At 41.5% G+C, this 14,250-nt stretch overlaps 1 protein-coding gene across 4 annotated transcripts in view; it reads left to right on the top strand.

Moving 5' to 3' along the window:
• The window catches only part of NOX1 (NADPH oxidase 1), a 35,148-nt gene that overhangs the window by 12,964 nt on the left and 7,934 nt on the right, over positions 1–14,250 (top strand). For all 4 annotated transcript variants that reach the window (XM_021079610.1, XM_003484140.3, XM_021079611.1 and 1 more), the window contains 5 exons: positions 33–214; positions 303–435; positions 11,670–11,762; positions 13,439–13,674; positions 13,889–14,051. In XM_021079610.1, coding sequence (XP_020935269.1) covers positions 33–214; positions 303–435; positions 11,670–11,762; positions 13,439–13,674; positions 13,889–14,051 — 807 coding nt within the window. The remainder of the gene's footprint in view (positions 1–32; positions 215–302; positions 436–11,669; positions 11,763–13,438; positions 13,675–13,888; positions 14,052–14,250) is intronic.

Raw genomic sequence — 14,250 nt, 5'->3', positions numbered from 1 at the left:
ATTGTGTCAGGCTGAAATTTCAACTTTCATAGACAGTGGAGTATGTGACATTCACCAGCATTGCTGGTCTCACCGGAGTGATCATCACAATAGCTCTGGTTCTCATGGTGACTTCAGCTATGGAGTTTATCCGGAGGAGTTATTTCGAGGTCTTCTGGTATACACACCATATTTTTATCATCTACTTCGTTGGCTTAGGGATTCATGGCATTGGGTAAGGTCCCCAAACCCCCATTTTAATGCCCCAGCCCGTGATCTTGCATAGTTCTTTGCCACATATTCTCCTTCTCTCTCTGTCTCAGAGGAATGGTCCGGGGTCAAACAGAAGAGAGCCTAGACGAGAGTCATCCTCACAAGTGCGCAGAGTTTTTTGAAAAGTGGGGTGATCCTGACTCCCATTGCAAGCGCCCCCAATTTGAAGGGCTCCCTGCTGAGGTAAGAACCCGATGGACAAAGACAGACTGTTGTTAGGAGCCATTACCGTTTTTACTATTACTCTTATTATTATGACCATTATTACCTCAGCCCTGAGCTGGATCCCACGGAGGATATGTCCACAAGGTTCCTACCTTCAGAAAATAGGCTGGGGAATTATCGTTATCAGGAGATCCTGAAAAGGAGGGACTAATGGTTATTGCATGTGGGTGCTGGAAGACCCTCTACAAAGGTAACAATGACAGCCTACATTATTAATAGTGTCTGCCATGTGCCAGGTTTGTTGCATAGTAGGCATTCCCATTTATACATAGCAATAACCGATGAGCTGGGTACTTTTGGTCTCCATATTGAGACAAAAGGACTAGAATTCAGAGAGATTAAGCAAACTGTCAAGCTCTCACAGAGAGTAACTAGTGGAGCTGGATTTTATGTGCGGGCATTTCAGATTCCGAAGATTGTGCCCTTGACCGCTATAATGTCCCAAAGCTCAGCTGTGAAATGCCAGTCAATTTGGGAGTGGAAGCATTAATTTTTTCAAGCTTTATTGAAGTATATTGACAAATACAATTGTGTATATTTAAAGTGTACAATGTGATGACTGATACATGTATACTTTGTGAAATGATTATGAGATAAATTAACACATCTATCACCTCATATAGTGACCATTTTGTGTTTGTGTGTGGTAAGAATGCTTAAGTTCTATTCTTTTAGCAAATTGCAAATATACAGTACATTATTATTATTACTATTATTGGTCTTTTTGCTTTTTCTAGGGCCACACCCACGGCATATGGCAGTTCCCAGGCTAGGGGTCTAATCGGAGCTGTAGCCGCCGGCCTACGCCAGAGCCACAGGAACATGGGATGAGAGCTGTATCTGCAACGTACACCACAGCTCATGTCAACGCCAGATCTTTAACCCACTGAGCAAGGCCAGGGATCGAACCTGCAACCTCATGGTTCCTAGTCAGATTCGTTAACCACTGTGCCACGATGGGAACTCCGTACAGTACATTATTACTAACTGCAGTCACTATGTTGTACATTATTCATCTTATGACTGAAAACTTGTACTCTTTGACCAGCTTCTCTCCATTTCCTGCACCCAAACCCCTCCCTACTTTCTGAGTTCAACTTTTTTCTTTTTTATTGAAGTAGAATTGATTTACAATATTATATTCGTTTCAAAGGTACAACAGAGTAGTTGGATATTTTTATACATTATGAAATGATCGCCCTAAGTTACCGTCTGTTACCATATAAAGTTATTAAAATATTATTGACTATATTCCCCATACTGTGCATTACATCCTTGTGACTTATTTTATAACTGAAATTTGTACCTTTTAATCCCCCTCACCTATTTCATTCATTCCTACCACCGCCCCTGTCCCCAGCTTCCCTCTGGTACCACTAATCTCTTCTCTGTGAGTGTTTCTGTTTTGTCATGTTTGGTATCAGGGTGATGCTGGCTTTGTAGAATGCATTCAGAATTGTTCCTTCTGTGATTTTTTGGAATCATTTCAAAAAGGTGGATGCTAACTCTTCTTTAAGTGTCTAGTAGAATCCATGTACGAAATCATCTGGTCCTGGTCTTTTGTTTGTTTGGGTTTTTTTGGATTTTTTTTTTTTTTTTTTTGTCTTTTTTGCCTTTTCTAGGGCCGCTCCCGCCGAATATGGAGGTTCCCAGGCTAGGGGTCTAATTGGAGCTGTAGCCACCGGCCGACACCAGAGCGACAGCAACTCGGGGTCTCAGCCGCGTCTGTGACCTACACCGCAGCCCACAGCAATGCCGGATCCTTAACCCACTGAGCAAGGCCAGGGATCGAACCCGAAACCTCATGGTTCCTAGTCGGATTCGTTTCTGCTACGCCACGATGGGAACTCCTGGAGTTTTTAAAATTACTGACTCAGTTTCATTATTGGTAATCAATCTGTTCATATTTTCTATTTCTTCCTGAGTCAGTCTTGGGAGATCACACATTTCCAGAAATTTATCCACTTTATTTAGCATATAATAATTGTTTGTAGTAATCTGTTATGATTTTATGGTGTCCATCAGTTTTAAATTTTTTCCCCCTTCATTTCTGATTTAATTTATTTGGTCCCACTTCCACTCTCTCTCTCTTTTTTTGTCTTTTTAGGGCTTCACCCACAGCATATGGAACTTCCCAGGCTAGGAGCCAAAGTGGAGCTGTAGCTGCCGGCCTACACCATAGCCACAGAAATGCCAGACCCGAGCCACGTCTGTGTATGCCACAGCTCACAGCAGTACCAGATCCGTAACCCACTGAGTGAAGCTGCGTCCTCGTGGGTACTAGTTGGATTCATTACCGCTAAGTCACATTGGGAACTCCTGGCCTGCAAAATTTCTCCTGAAAAGTTAGCTGCTAGTCTTATGGGTGTTCCCTTGTACATAACTAGTTCCTTTTTCTCTTGCTACTTTTAAGATTCTCTCTTTATCTTCAATTTTTGCAATGTTAATTATAACATGTTTTGGTGTGGACCTGTTTGATTTCATTTTGTTCTTTTGGCTTTTTTTTTTTTTGTTATTATTGTTGTTGTTGTTGTTGTTGCTATTTTTTGGGCCGCTCCCGCGGCATATGGAGGTTCCCAGGCTAGGGGTTGAATCGGAGCTGTAGCCACCGGCCTATGCCAGAGCCACAGCAACACGGGATCCGAGCCGCGTCTGCAACCTACACCACAGCTCACGGCAACGCCGGATCGTTAACCCACTGAGCAAGGGCAGGGACCGAACCCGCAACCTCATGGTTCCTAGTCGGATTCGTTAACCACTGTGCCACAACGGGAACTCCTGATTTCATTTTGTTTGGAATTCTCTGTGCTTCCTGGACGTGGATGTTGCTTCCTTCTCCAGGTTAGGAAAGTTTTCAGCTATTATTTCTTCAAATAATTTCTCTGCCCCTTTCTCTCTTTTCTTTTTCTGGCATCCCTCTAATGTGAATATTAGCATGCTTGACATGGTCTCAGATGTCTCTTAAGCTTTTCTCATTTTTAAAAATTCTTTTTTTCTGTTCAGCTTCAGTGATTTATATAATTCTGTCTTCCAATTCACTGATCTGTTCCTCTGTATCATTTAATCTACTGTTGATTCCTTCTAGTGTATTTTTCTTTTGCTTTTTAGAGCTACACCTGCAGCATATGGAAGTTCCAAAGCCATAGCAATGCTAAATCTTTAACCCACTGAGCAAGGTCAGGGATTGAACCTGCATCTTCATAGATACTAGTTGGGTTTGTTACCACTGAGCCATGATGGGAACTCCCATTCTAGTGTATTTCTTATATTATTTCAGGTCTGTTTGATTCTTCTTTGTATTTCTTAACTCTTTGTTAAAATTGTTAAAATGTCTCTTTGTGTTTATTTTTTTCTTCTCCCAAGTTTGTTGAGCATCTTTATGATCATTACCTTGAATTCTTTTTTTTTTTTTTTTTTTTTTTTTTTTTTTTGCTTTTTAGGGACACACACGTGGCATATGGAAGTTCCCAGGCTAGGGGTTGAATTGGAGCTACAGTTGTTGGCCTACGCGACAGCCAGCAATGCCGGATCCTTAACCCACTGAGTGAGGCCAGGGATTGGACCTACAACTTCATGGTTCCTAGTTGGATTCATTTCTGCTGCACCCCGATGGGAACTCTACCTTGAATTCTTTGTCAGGTAGATTACTTATCACCACTTTGCCTAGTTCATCTAGGGATTTTTTTTGCTCATTTGACTGGAACATATCCCTCTATCTCCTCATTTTGCTTAATTCTCTGTTTATTTCTATGTATTAGGTAGGTCAGTTACATTTCCTGATCTTGGAGAAGTGGTCTAATGTAGAAGACATCCTGTGAGGCCCAGCAGCACATTCCCCTCTGATCACCAGAGCTACATGCTGTATGAGTGCCCACTATGTGAGCTGCATGGGCTCTTCTCTTGTGATGAGACTGATTACTATGGGTACACTGGTAAGCACCGCTGGCTTCTTGTCCAGTTTGCTGCCAGGCCCTCCCTCTTGTGGTGGCTATTAGCCTGCTTGGTGGCTGCGTCCCTGTGTGGTTGCTTGGGTCCTGCGGCTGGTGCCAGCCTGCTGTTGGGTGGACCTATGTCCCGGTGGGACTGGCTGTGCAGCCAGGGAGTTCCCAGTGCTAGCTTACTGGTGGGTGGGTAAGCTCCCTGCACTCATAGGCAAGAAGGGAGACTTCAAAATGGCACTTGCCAGCATTAGTGTCCTTGTGGTAGAAAGAACTCCCCAAAATAGCTGCCACCAGTACCAGTATCTCAAAGGTTAAGCTCTAATGGCCTTCTGACTCTCTCCAGACGTGCCAAGATCAGCAGGTAAGTCTTACCAGCCCCCTTTCAAATGACTGCTTCTGCCCTGCATACTGGAGTGTGTGAGCTTTTGTGTGTGCCCTTCAAGAGTGGAGACTTTTTTCCATAGCCCTCCTGGCCTCCCCAAAGTAAGCCCCATGGCTTTCAAAGCCAAAAAATTTAGAGGCTCATCTTCCTGGTACAGGACCCTAAACTGGGGAGCCTGATGTGGGGCTTAGACCCCCTTGCTCCTTGAGGACAACCTCTGCAATTGTAATCATTCTCCTATTTGCGGGTCACCCACTTGGGGTATAGGTCCTGATTATACCATGACTCCACCCCTCCCCCCATCTCGATATGGTTCCTTCTTTATATTTTTAGTTGTGGAAAATCTTTCAGCCAGTCTTTAGGACATTGTCACAGGTAGCTGCTCAATAAATATTTGTAATGGGGGAGGAAGTGAGCTCAGGGTCTTCCTACTCCAGCATCTTGGTCACAGCCTGCTGCCTTGTGATTTCATAAAATGCCAACAAGAACTCTCTGAAGGAAGGTCCTTTCCTCAACCCTGGGATGGAGAACCCGAGGCTCAGGGAGATTGGTGCCCTATTTGTTATATATTTGTCATATGTTATCAGCAGATCCCAAACTGGAAGCCTGCTCTATTTATTTTTTAAACTATTCTTAAAGTTAACTTTCTTTGATGTTGTAAAAACATACTTGGAAATTATTGTTAGGTAGTGGATGAGCAAGAAACTGGGCTCCAGGGAACTCAGGGTGTGCCTCAAGGTAGTTATCATGGATATTATGTTTTACCTTTGGTTGTTCATAAAATACGTTAGATTGAGGAATAAATGGGAGGGAAAGGTTATCCTGGAGTGTCTTAAAGTGCTCTGAGGATGATTAAAGTCTTTAAATCATATGAAGAGTTAAGAGCAATACATCAATCCTCATGTAGAAAGGAAAAAATATTTTTTGAAAGTCCCCTAAACTTGGCATTTCAAATCAGTTGGGAAAAAAAGATATATTATTCAGTGATTTCCTTTAGGGTAATAGGATAGACATCTAGGGAACAAAAGCTCTTTCTTTATTCCACACTTTACAGTAAAATATGGATGAAAGGTGCATGGATCAAGGATTTAAGTGTTAGGAAAAAAAGAAATCATAGAAGCACCCTAGGACCACATAGGAAATTTTTTCTAATACTGGAATGTTAGTAGAGATACTCTAAATAATATTTTTGTTATTTTTTATTTTTATTATTTATTTATTTATTTTTGCTTTTTAGGGCCACGCCCGCAGCATATGGAGGTTCCCAGGCTAGGGGTCCAATCGGAGCTACAGGTGCTGGCCTACACCACAGCCACAGCAACACAAGATCCAAGCTGTGTCTGTGACCTACACCACGGCTCATGGCAACACTGGATCCTTAACCTACTGAGCAAGGCCAAGGATCGAACCTGCAACCTCATGGTTCCTAGTTGGATTTGTTTCCACTGTGCTATGACGGGAACTCCAATAATATTTTTAAAAAGCTGGAAGCCAAGAAAGGAATGATGATATATATTTTTATTAAAATTTATACCCCCCACCCATACATTAGGTAATTTTTATGGCCAAAAAAACCCATTATAAAGACACGGAAACAGATTACTAAGTAAGAAAAGTATTTACAATTCACAGACCATGAATTAATTTCCTAATATACAGAACAAATCAAATTTACTTATACAAATCAAATTTCCTATTCCAAATCAAAAATCCTAACAATCTGATGAAAAATATGTAGAAAATGTGAACAAAATGATCACAGAAATAAACCCAACAGATTAGCAAAGATCAAAGAGTTTGCTCACTTGCAGTGTTGGTAATGCTTTCAAGCATTGCTGGTAAGAGTGTAAATCTATACAGCTGCTTATGAGGGTGATTTGGCAGTATTTATCAAATGTTAAAATTCTACTTCCAGGAGTTTATTCTAACATGTACTTGCATATGTGTTAAATTACAAGTATTAGGTTATTCATTGTAACATTGCTTGAGAGAATAAAAGATTGGAAACAAGTACCCATCAACAGGGGACTAGTTAAATTACAGGACTTTACTAATGGCATACTCTGTAGCTATTGAAAAGAAAAGGGTAGGGAATTCCTGCCGTGGCTCAGTGGTAATGAATTCAACTAGGATCCATGAGGACGTGGGTTCAATCCCTGGCCTCCCTCAGTGGGTTAAGGATCCAGCATTGCCATGAGCTGTGGTGTAGGTCGCAAACGCAGCTCGGATCCCATGTTGCTGTGGCTGAGGTGTAGGCTGGCAGCTGTAGCTCCAATTTGACCCTTAGCCTGGGAACTTCCATATGCCACACCTGTGGGCCTAAAAAAAAAAGAGAGAGAAAAGAAAAAAGCTTGCTCTATAGGTATTAATATGGACCAGTCTCTAAGATGTTAAATTAAAAAAAAAAAAGGCAGGGGCGGTGTGTATGGTCTACCATTTGTACTTAATGCAATATTATCACTTGAACACATATTCTCAAAAGGATTCACAAAATAATATTATTGATTGCCTTGGAGAGCTGGGAGCAGAGGTGGAAGGGAGATTTATTTTTTATTGTTATACCTTTTTGTACTTTTGAATTTTGTGACATGTACATGTATTACCTATTTAAAAAATAATTTTGAAAGGACATATCTGTCGTATGTCAATAGCACATTTCAGGAGTTCCTGTTGTGGCTCAGTGGGTTACAAACCCGACTAGTATCCACAAGGATTGGATTCAATCCCTGGCCCAGCTCAGTGGGTTATGGACTTGCCACTGCTGTGAGCTGTGATGTAGGTCACAGATGTGGCTTAGATTCCGAGTTGCTGTAGAGGTGGCGTAGGCCAGCAGCTGCAGCTCCGATTCAACCCCTCGCCTGGGAACTTCCATATGCTGCCAAGTGTGGTCCTAAAAAGAAGAAAAAATAGCACACTTCATTTCTAAAGCCAGAGGAACTTGTAGGCTATGACCATACACTTTGTGTTATTTGACCAAGAAAACAACAGGTCCTTAAAGACAGGAAGTTGTAAAGCTTGGCTAGCCCCTTACTAGCCGAGGCAGTTAATCCTGTCTTACCTTGCAATTAACTTTATCTCTTTCTCATCTATTCCCCGAGATAAGGTATATTTGCCCTATTTGGAGGTATACTTAGAACTTAAGTGTTGCTTTGATTGGTCATGTAATACCCTAAGGGAAAGAACACCACTTCTGCCATCTGTTTGAATGTATTGGTTTGCTTCTTCCATAAACACACACAAACCCGCCCCACCCCCAGATATACTCTCTTCACATTCTCCCTATTTAAAAGTCATAAAAATTTTGCATACTTATTGTAAAAAGTTTGGAGAGCACAGAAAAATATTTATATGAAAATAAAAACTTCACAGAGCTTTACCACTTGGGGTAATAATTTTTTTCTTTTAATCTGTATCATAGATCCTTTCTTCTACTGTCAAATATTCTTCTGAAACATTTTTTTTTTCTTTTAAGCATTATGTTTCTTGTCTTTTGTCTTTTTAGGGCCACACACGCGGCATATGGAGGCTCCCAGGCTAGGGGTCTAATCAGAGCTGTTGCTGCTGGCCTATGCCAGAGCCACAGCAACTTGGGATTCGAGCCTTGTCTGTGACCTACACTACAGCTCACAGCAACAGTGGATCCTTAACCCACTGAGCAAGACCAGGGATCGAACCCACAACCTCATGGATACTAGTCGGATTCATTTCTGCTGTGCCACGATGGGAACTCCTTTTTTAAAAATTAAAATATAGTTAATTTACAATGTGCCAATTTCTGCTGTACAGCAAAGCGACCCAGTCATATATACATTCCTTTTCTTACATTATTGTCCATTATATTCTATCCTAAGAGACTGCATATAGTTCCCTGTGCTATACAATAGTACCTCATTACTTATTCATTCTAAATGTGATAGTTTGCATCTACTAATCCCAAACTCCCAATCCATCCCACTCTCTTCCCTTCCCCCTTGGCAACCACAAGTCTGTTCTCTATGTCCGAGAGTATGTTTCTGTTCTGTACATAGGTTCATTTGTGCAATGTTTTTAAAAAGCCACACGGGAGTTCCTGACGTGGTGCAGTGGAAACGAATCTGACTAGGATTCCATGAGGTTGAGGGTTCGATCTCTGGCCTCACTCAGTGGGTTAAGGATCTGGCATTGCCGTGAACTGTGGTAGGTCCTGTTGTGGCTTAGTGGGAACAAACCCCAACTAGTAACCATGAGGATGCAGGTTAAGGATCACTCAGTAGGTTTAAGGATCCAGTGTTGCTGTGAGCTGTGTATGTAGGTTGCAGATGTGGCTTGGATCCTGCATTGCTGTGGCTGTAGTATAGGCTGGGAGCTGCAGCTCCAATTTGACCCCTACCCTGGGAACTTCCATATGCTGCAGGTGCAGCCCTAAAAAGCAAAATAATAATACTAATAATACTAATAATAATACTGTACTGCATATTTGAAAGTTGTTAAGAGAGTGGATTTTATTTTATTTCTTTCTTTTTGTCTTTTTGCCTTTTCTAGGGCCACTCCCGAGGCATATGGAGGCTCCCAGGCTAGGGGTCTAATCGAAACTGTAGCCACCGGCCTGCGCCAAAGCCACAGCAACGCGGTATCCGAGCCAAGTCTGCGACCTACACCACAGCTCACGGATCCTTAACCCACTGAGCGAGGCCAGGGATTGAACCTGCAACCTCATGGTTCCTAGTTGGATTCGTTAACCACTGAGCCATGATGGGAACTCCAAGAGAGTGAATTTTAAAAGTTCTCACCACAAAAAAAATTTGTAAATATGCATGGTAAGAAACGTTAATTAGACTTATTGTGGTGATCCTTTTGCAATATATACAAATATTGAATCATGTTGTGCACATGAAACTGATATGCTATATATCACTTATATCCTAATGTAAAAATAAATAAAAATAAAATTTAAGCAAAGATAATATTATATTGGCCAAAAAAATCTACCTGATATACCATTTTTGTCAATTTTTTCTTAGTAAATAATGGGCCATTACTATACTCATATACTTTGTGCACCCTTTAATTATTATTTTATATATATTTGCTTTTTAGGGCCATACCCATGGCCCTAAAGTTCCCAGGCTAGGGGTCAAATCAGAGCTACAGCTGCTGGCCTACACCACAGCCACAGCAACTCGGGATCCGAGCCATGTCTGTGACCTACACCACAGCTCACGGCAACCCTGGATCCTTAACCCGCTGAGCAAGGCCAGGGATCGAATCCGCATCCTCATGAATCCTAGTTGGGTTTGTTAACCGCTTAGCCATGAAGGGAACTCCCTTTAATTACTTCTTTATGCTCCATTTCCTAGTAGTAAAATTTCTGGGTCAAGGAGAAGGAATGAAGGCTGTTGAGATGTGTTGCCAAATTGCACCTTTGGGAAGATGTTACTTATTTGTACATACCCCAGGTGCACATGTGAATGTGCCTATTTCCCTGCATCTCCATTAAATGGTGGGCATTCTTGTTTAAAGCTGTTTTCCAATTTGAGAGGCTAAAATGCTATTTTGTTTGAATATTCATTTCTCTGATTACTTTTGAAGCTAACATTTTTTTCCCACATTGTTATTAGCGACCTCTTAAATATAGGCTTTTTTCACATCTTCTGAATTCAGCTGGGTTTTTGTTTTCCAGTAAGAAGTAGCATCAAATTGTACTATGCCCACTCTCAGGTTCACTAGGCCTGTCTCTGCCCCTTTCCTCCCCAAAGATACCCAAAGATTTATCTTACCTGAAACAGCATAAGAACCTTATTCCACATAATTCCAATGTATCATGCTCAAGCAATTGTGCAAAAAAGAGCATGACTTAGCATAGCTTGGAAGTACATTTTTAGTAGCTCCTGTGCATATGGAAGCAACCAGATGCTTTTGAGAAAAATCTCAGGGATAGAAAAGTTACTTTAGGAGTTCCCGTCGTGGCACAGTGAAAATGAATCCGACTAGTATCCATGAGGTTGCAGGTTCAATCCCTGGCCTCAATCAGTGGGTTAAGGATCTGGCGTTGCCATGAGTTGTGGTGTAGGTCCCAGACGCTGCTCGGATCTGACATTGCTGTGACTGTGGTGTAGGCCGACAGCTGTAGCTCCGATTCAACCCCTAGCCTGGGAACCTCCATATGCTGCAGGTGTGGCCCTAAAAAGAAAAAAAAAAAAAGAAAAAGAGAGAAAGAGAGAAAGAAAGAAAGAAAGAAAGAAGGAAGAAGGAAGGAAGGAAGGAAGGAAGGAAGGAAGGAAAGAAAGATTACTTTGATAAAATGTATATATTATGTAATCTGTTTTGAGCACCTGAGAAAAGAGGTGATGAATACATACCAAGTTTTCTATATTGTTGTCTCCAATAGTGTTATTGATACACTTTCCCTTTTTTGTTTTGTTTTTAATCACCATCTGCTTCTACTTCACATCTGCCTTCTCTCTTGGTTTTTCAGATTGGACAAGTTGTTCCAGAAGACAGTCTTAGATTCTTAAATTTAAACTTTAAATATAATTTAAGGAGATATATATATATATATATATATATATATATATACACATATATACACATATGATGTATATATATTATTACCATGTATTTTATTTCTGTGCCTTCTCTTACTTCCTGGTGAGACCAGTAAAATTTCAGGAAGCAGTCTGCTTTATGAGTAACAGATTAGCAAATAAATCCATTGTGGATTTTTCCTTTCCATTTCCGTCTTCAAGTTTTGGAGGAATTAGTTGTTTAATAATGATACACGTCAGAAAACTCAATAAATATTTATTGAATGAAGGAATTAATTGCTACACAAATAAATCCTAAAGAAGAGATTAATATGTAACTTCATTTTTTATTGTCTCTGTGTACAGTCCTGGAAATGGATCCTTACACCAAGCATTCTTTATATCTTTGAAAGGATCCTCCGATTTTATCGCTCCCGGCAAAAGGTTGTGATTACCAAGGTAAAGAATATGCACTTTCTTGTTGATGTGCTAGCAGTTCTATTCTTCCTGATCATAGAAATAAATTGCCATGTTGTCACCTTGAAGGGAATAAAAAAGAACTTGAAGGCAATATACTTTAGTTCCTCTAGTGCTGGACGAGTTCCTCTAGTGCTGGACGGAACTGGAAAGATTTGGCAGAAATTGGAATTCCCATCATGGCTCAGTGGTTAACAATCCTGACTAATATCCATGAGGATGCGAGGTTGATCCCTGGCCTCGCTCAGTGGGTTAAGGATCTGGTGTTGCTCTGATCCTTTGTTGCTGTGGCTGTGGTGTAGGCTGGCAGCTACAGCTCCTATTCAACCTGGGAGCCTCCATGTGCCTCGGGTATGGCCCTAAAAAAAGGAAGGAAGGAAGGAAGGAAGGAAGGAAGGAAGGAAGGAAGGAAGGAAGGAAAGAAGGAAAGAAAGAAAGAAAGAAAGAAAGAAAGAAAGAAAGAAAGAAAGAAAGAAAGAAAGAAAGAAAGATAGATAGATTTAGCAGAAATCATCAGTATGGGTCTGTCAGACCCTGAGCTGGATCTAGCCCACAGGCATATTTTGTTTGGCCCACACACTGATTGTTAAAAAAGTCAAAATTGTTGCTAACTTTTAGAAATCTGGATGGAGGTTTTCACATTAAAAAATGGCATTTCCAGGAGTTCCCGTCATGACTCAGTGGTTGACAAACCTGACTAGTATCCATGAGCTCGTGGGTTCGAGGACACTCAGTGAGTTAAGGATCTGGCATTGCCATGAGCTGTGGTGTAGGTCACAGATAGGGCTCGGATCTGACGTTGCTGGGGCTGTGGCGTAGGCCTGCAGCTACAGCTCTGATTCAACCCCTAGCCTGGGAACCTCCATATGCTGCAGGTGCGGCCCTAAAGAGACAAATAAAATAAAATAAAATAAAATAAAATAAAATAAAATAAAATAAAAATGGTATTTCCTGTTGCTTTTCCATCTTACCCAATTTAAAGCAAAGCACAGGGTATTATATTCAATATCTTGTAATAACCTATAATGGAATATAATATGAAAAAAAAACCCTGAATCATTGTGCCATACTCCTGAAACTAACAAAATATTGTAAATCAACTGTACTTCAATTATTTTGTTTTCCTTTGGGCTGTGGTGTGCAGCCTAGGCCGCAATGGTGGAAGCAAAAAGTCCTAACTGCTAAATCACCAGGGAACTCCCTACTACAATTTTTTTTTCTTTTTTTTTTTGCTTTTTTAGGGCTGTACCCACAGCATGTGGAGCTTCCCAGGCTAGGGGTTGAAGTGGAGGTGTAGCTGCAGGCCTACGCCACAGCTCATGGCAACACCGGATCCTTAACCCACTGAGCAAGGCCAGGGATCGAACCTGCGTGCTCATGGATGCTAGTCAGATTCGTTAACAACTGAGCCACGACACAAACTCCTCATTTTTTAAAAAATGGGATTTCTGGTTTCTCTTAAAGAATCAGGCAATCTGGCAAAGACATTCTGTAGTGCAACCATTGTCTGGACTTAGTGACTGCTGCCCGCCTTAGAAAGGACTTGTGCTCGAAGTTCACCACCATCAGCTGCCTTTCAGCTTTACTCATTTACTTTATCTGCCTGCCCCTGGTGCAATTTGAATTTGCCTCCTTTGGCCTCTGTGCTTCATTCATAGGTGGTCATGTATCCATCCAAAGTTTTGGAATTGCAGATGAACAAGCGTGGCTTCAGCATGGAAGTGGGACAGTATATTTTTGTTAATTGCCCCTTGATCTCTTGCCTGGAATGGCATCCCTTTACCCTGACCTCTGCCCCAGAGGAAGACTTCTTCTCCATTCATATTCGAGCAGCAGGGGACTGGACAGAAAGTCTCATAAGGGCTTTTGAACAACAGCATTCGCCAGTTCCAAGGTAGGTCCTTACAAGCAGCAGAGACCCAGACCAGAAAGCAGACAAGCAGAAAAGAGAAAGCAACCCTTCATTGAACCTTAAGTCTGGTACAATGGAATACCATTGAAATAAACAAGGAGCAATCAGCTGTGAAATAGTATGTCTCTGGGAGGATGTTTGAGGTTGGGGGTGGAGGTGAGACTTCATTTCCCTATTGTCTTCTGCCTCTTGCCAGGATTGAGGTGGATGGTCCTTTTGGCACTGTCAGTGAGGATGTTTTCCAGTATGAAGTGGCTATGTTGGTTGGAGCAGGAATTGGGGTCACCCCCTTTGCTTCCATCTTGAAATCCATCTGGTACAAATTTCGGAATGCAGATCACAGCCTCAAAACACAAAAGGTATGCTCCTGAATGCCACTTTTGATCTGGTCTGGGCCTGATAGGTCCATTGCTTTCATGGGCTAGGCTCTTTACAATTGGTAAGAGAAGTAACCCCTCCCTGGATTTATGCGAGTGAGTGATCACTTCTCTCTGCCAAAGCATCTGCTTCTATAGACTTACCATAAGAACTGGGTCTTCATTTTCAATTTGGAGTTAA

This window comes from Sus scrofa, chromosome X (assembly GCF_000003025.6).
Source record: "Sus scrofa isolate TJ Tabasco breed Duroc chromosome X, Sscrofa11.1, whole genome shotgun sequence".
In the NCBI taxonomy this organism is placed as follows: domain Eukaryota; kingdom Metazoa; phylum Chordata; class Mammalia; order Artiodactyla; family Suidae; genus Sus; species Sus scrofa.
Note: the sequence above shows the minus strand (reverse complement) of the source record. Positions and strands in the feature narration are given on the sequence as shown.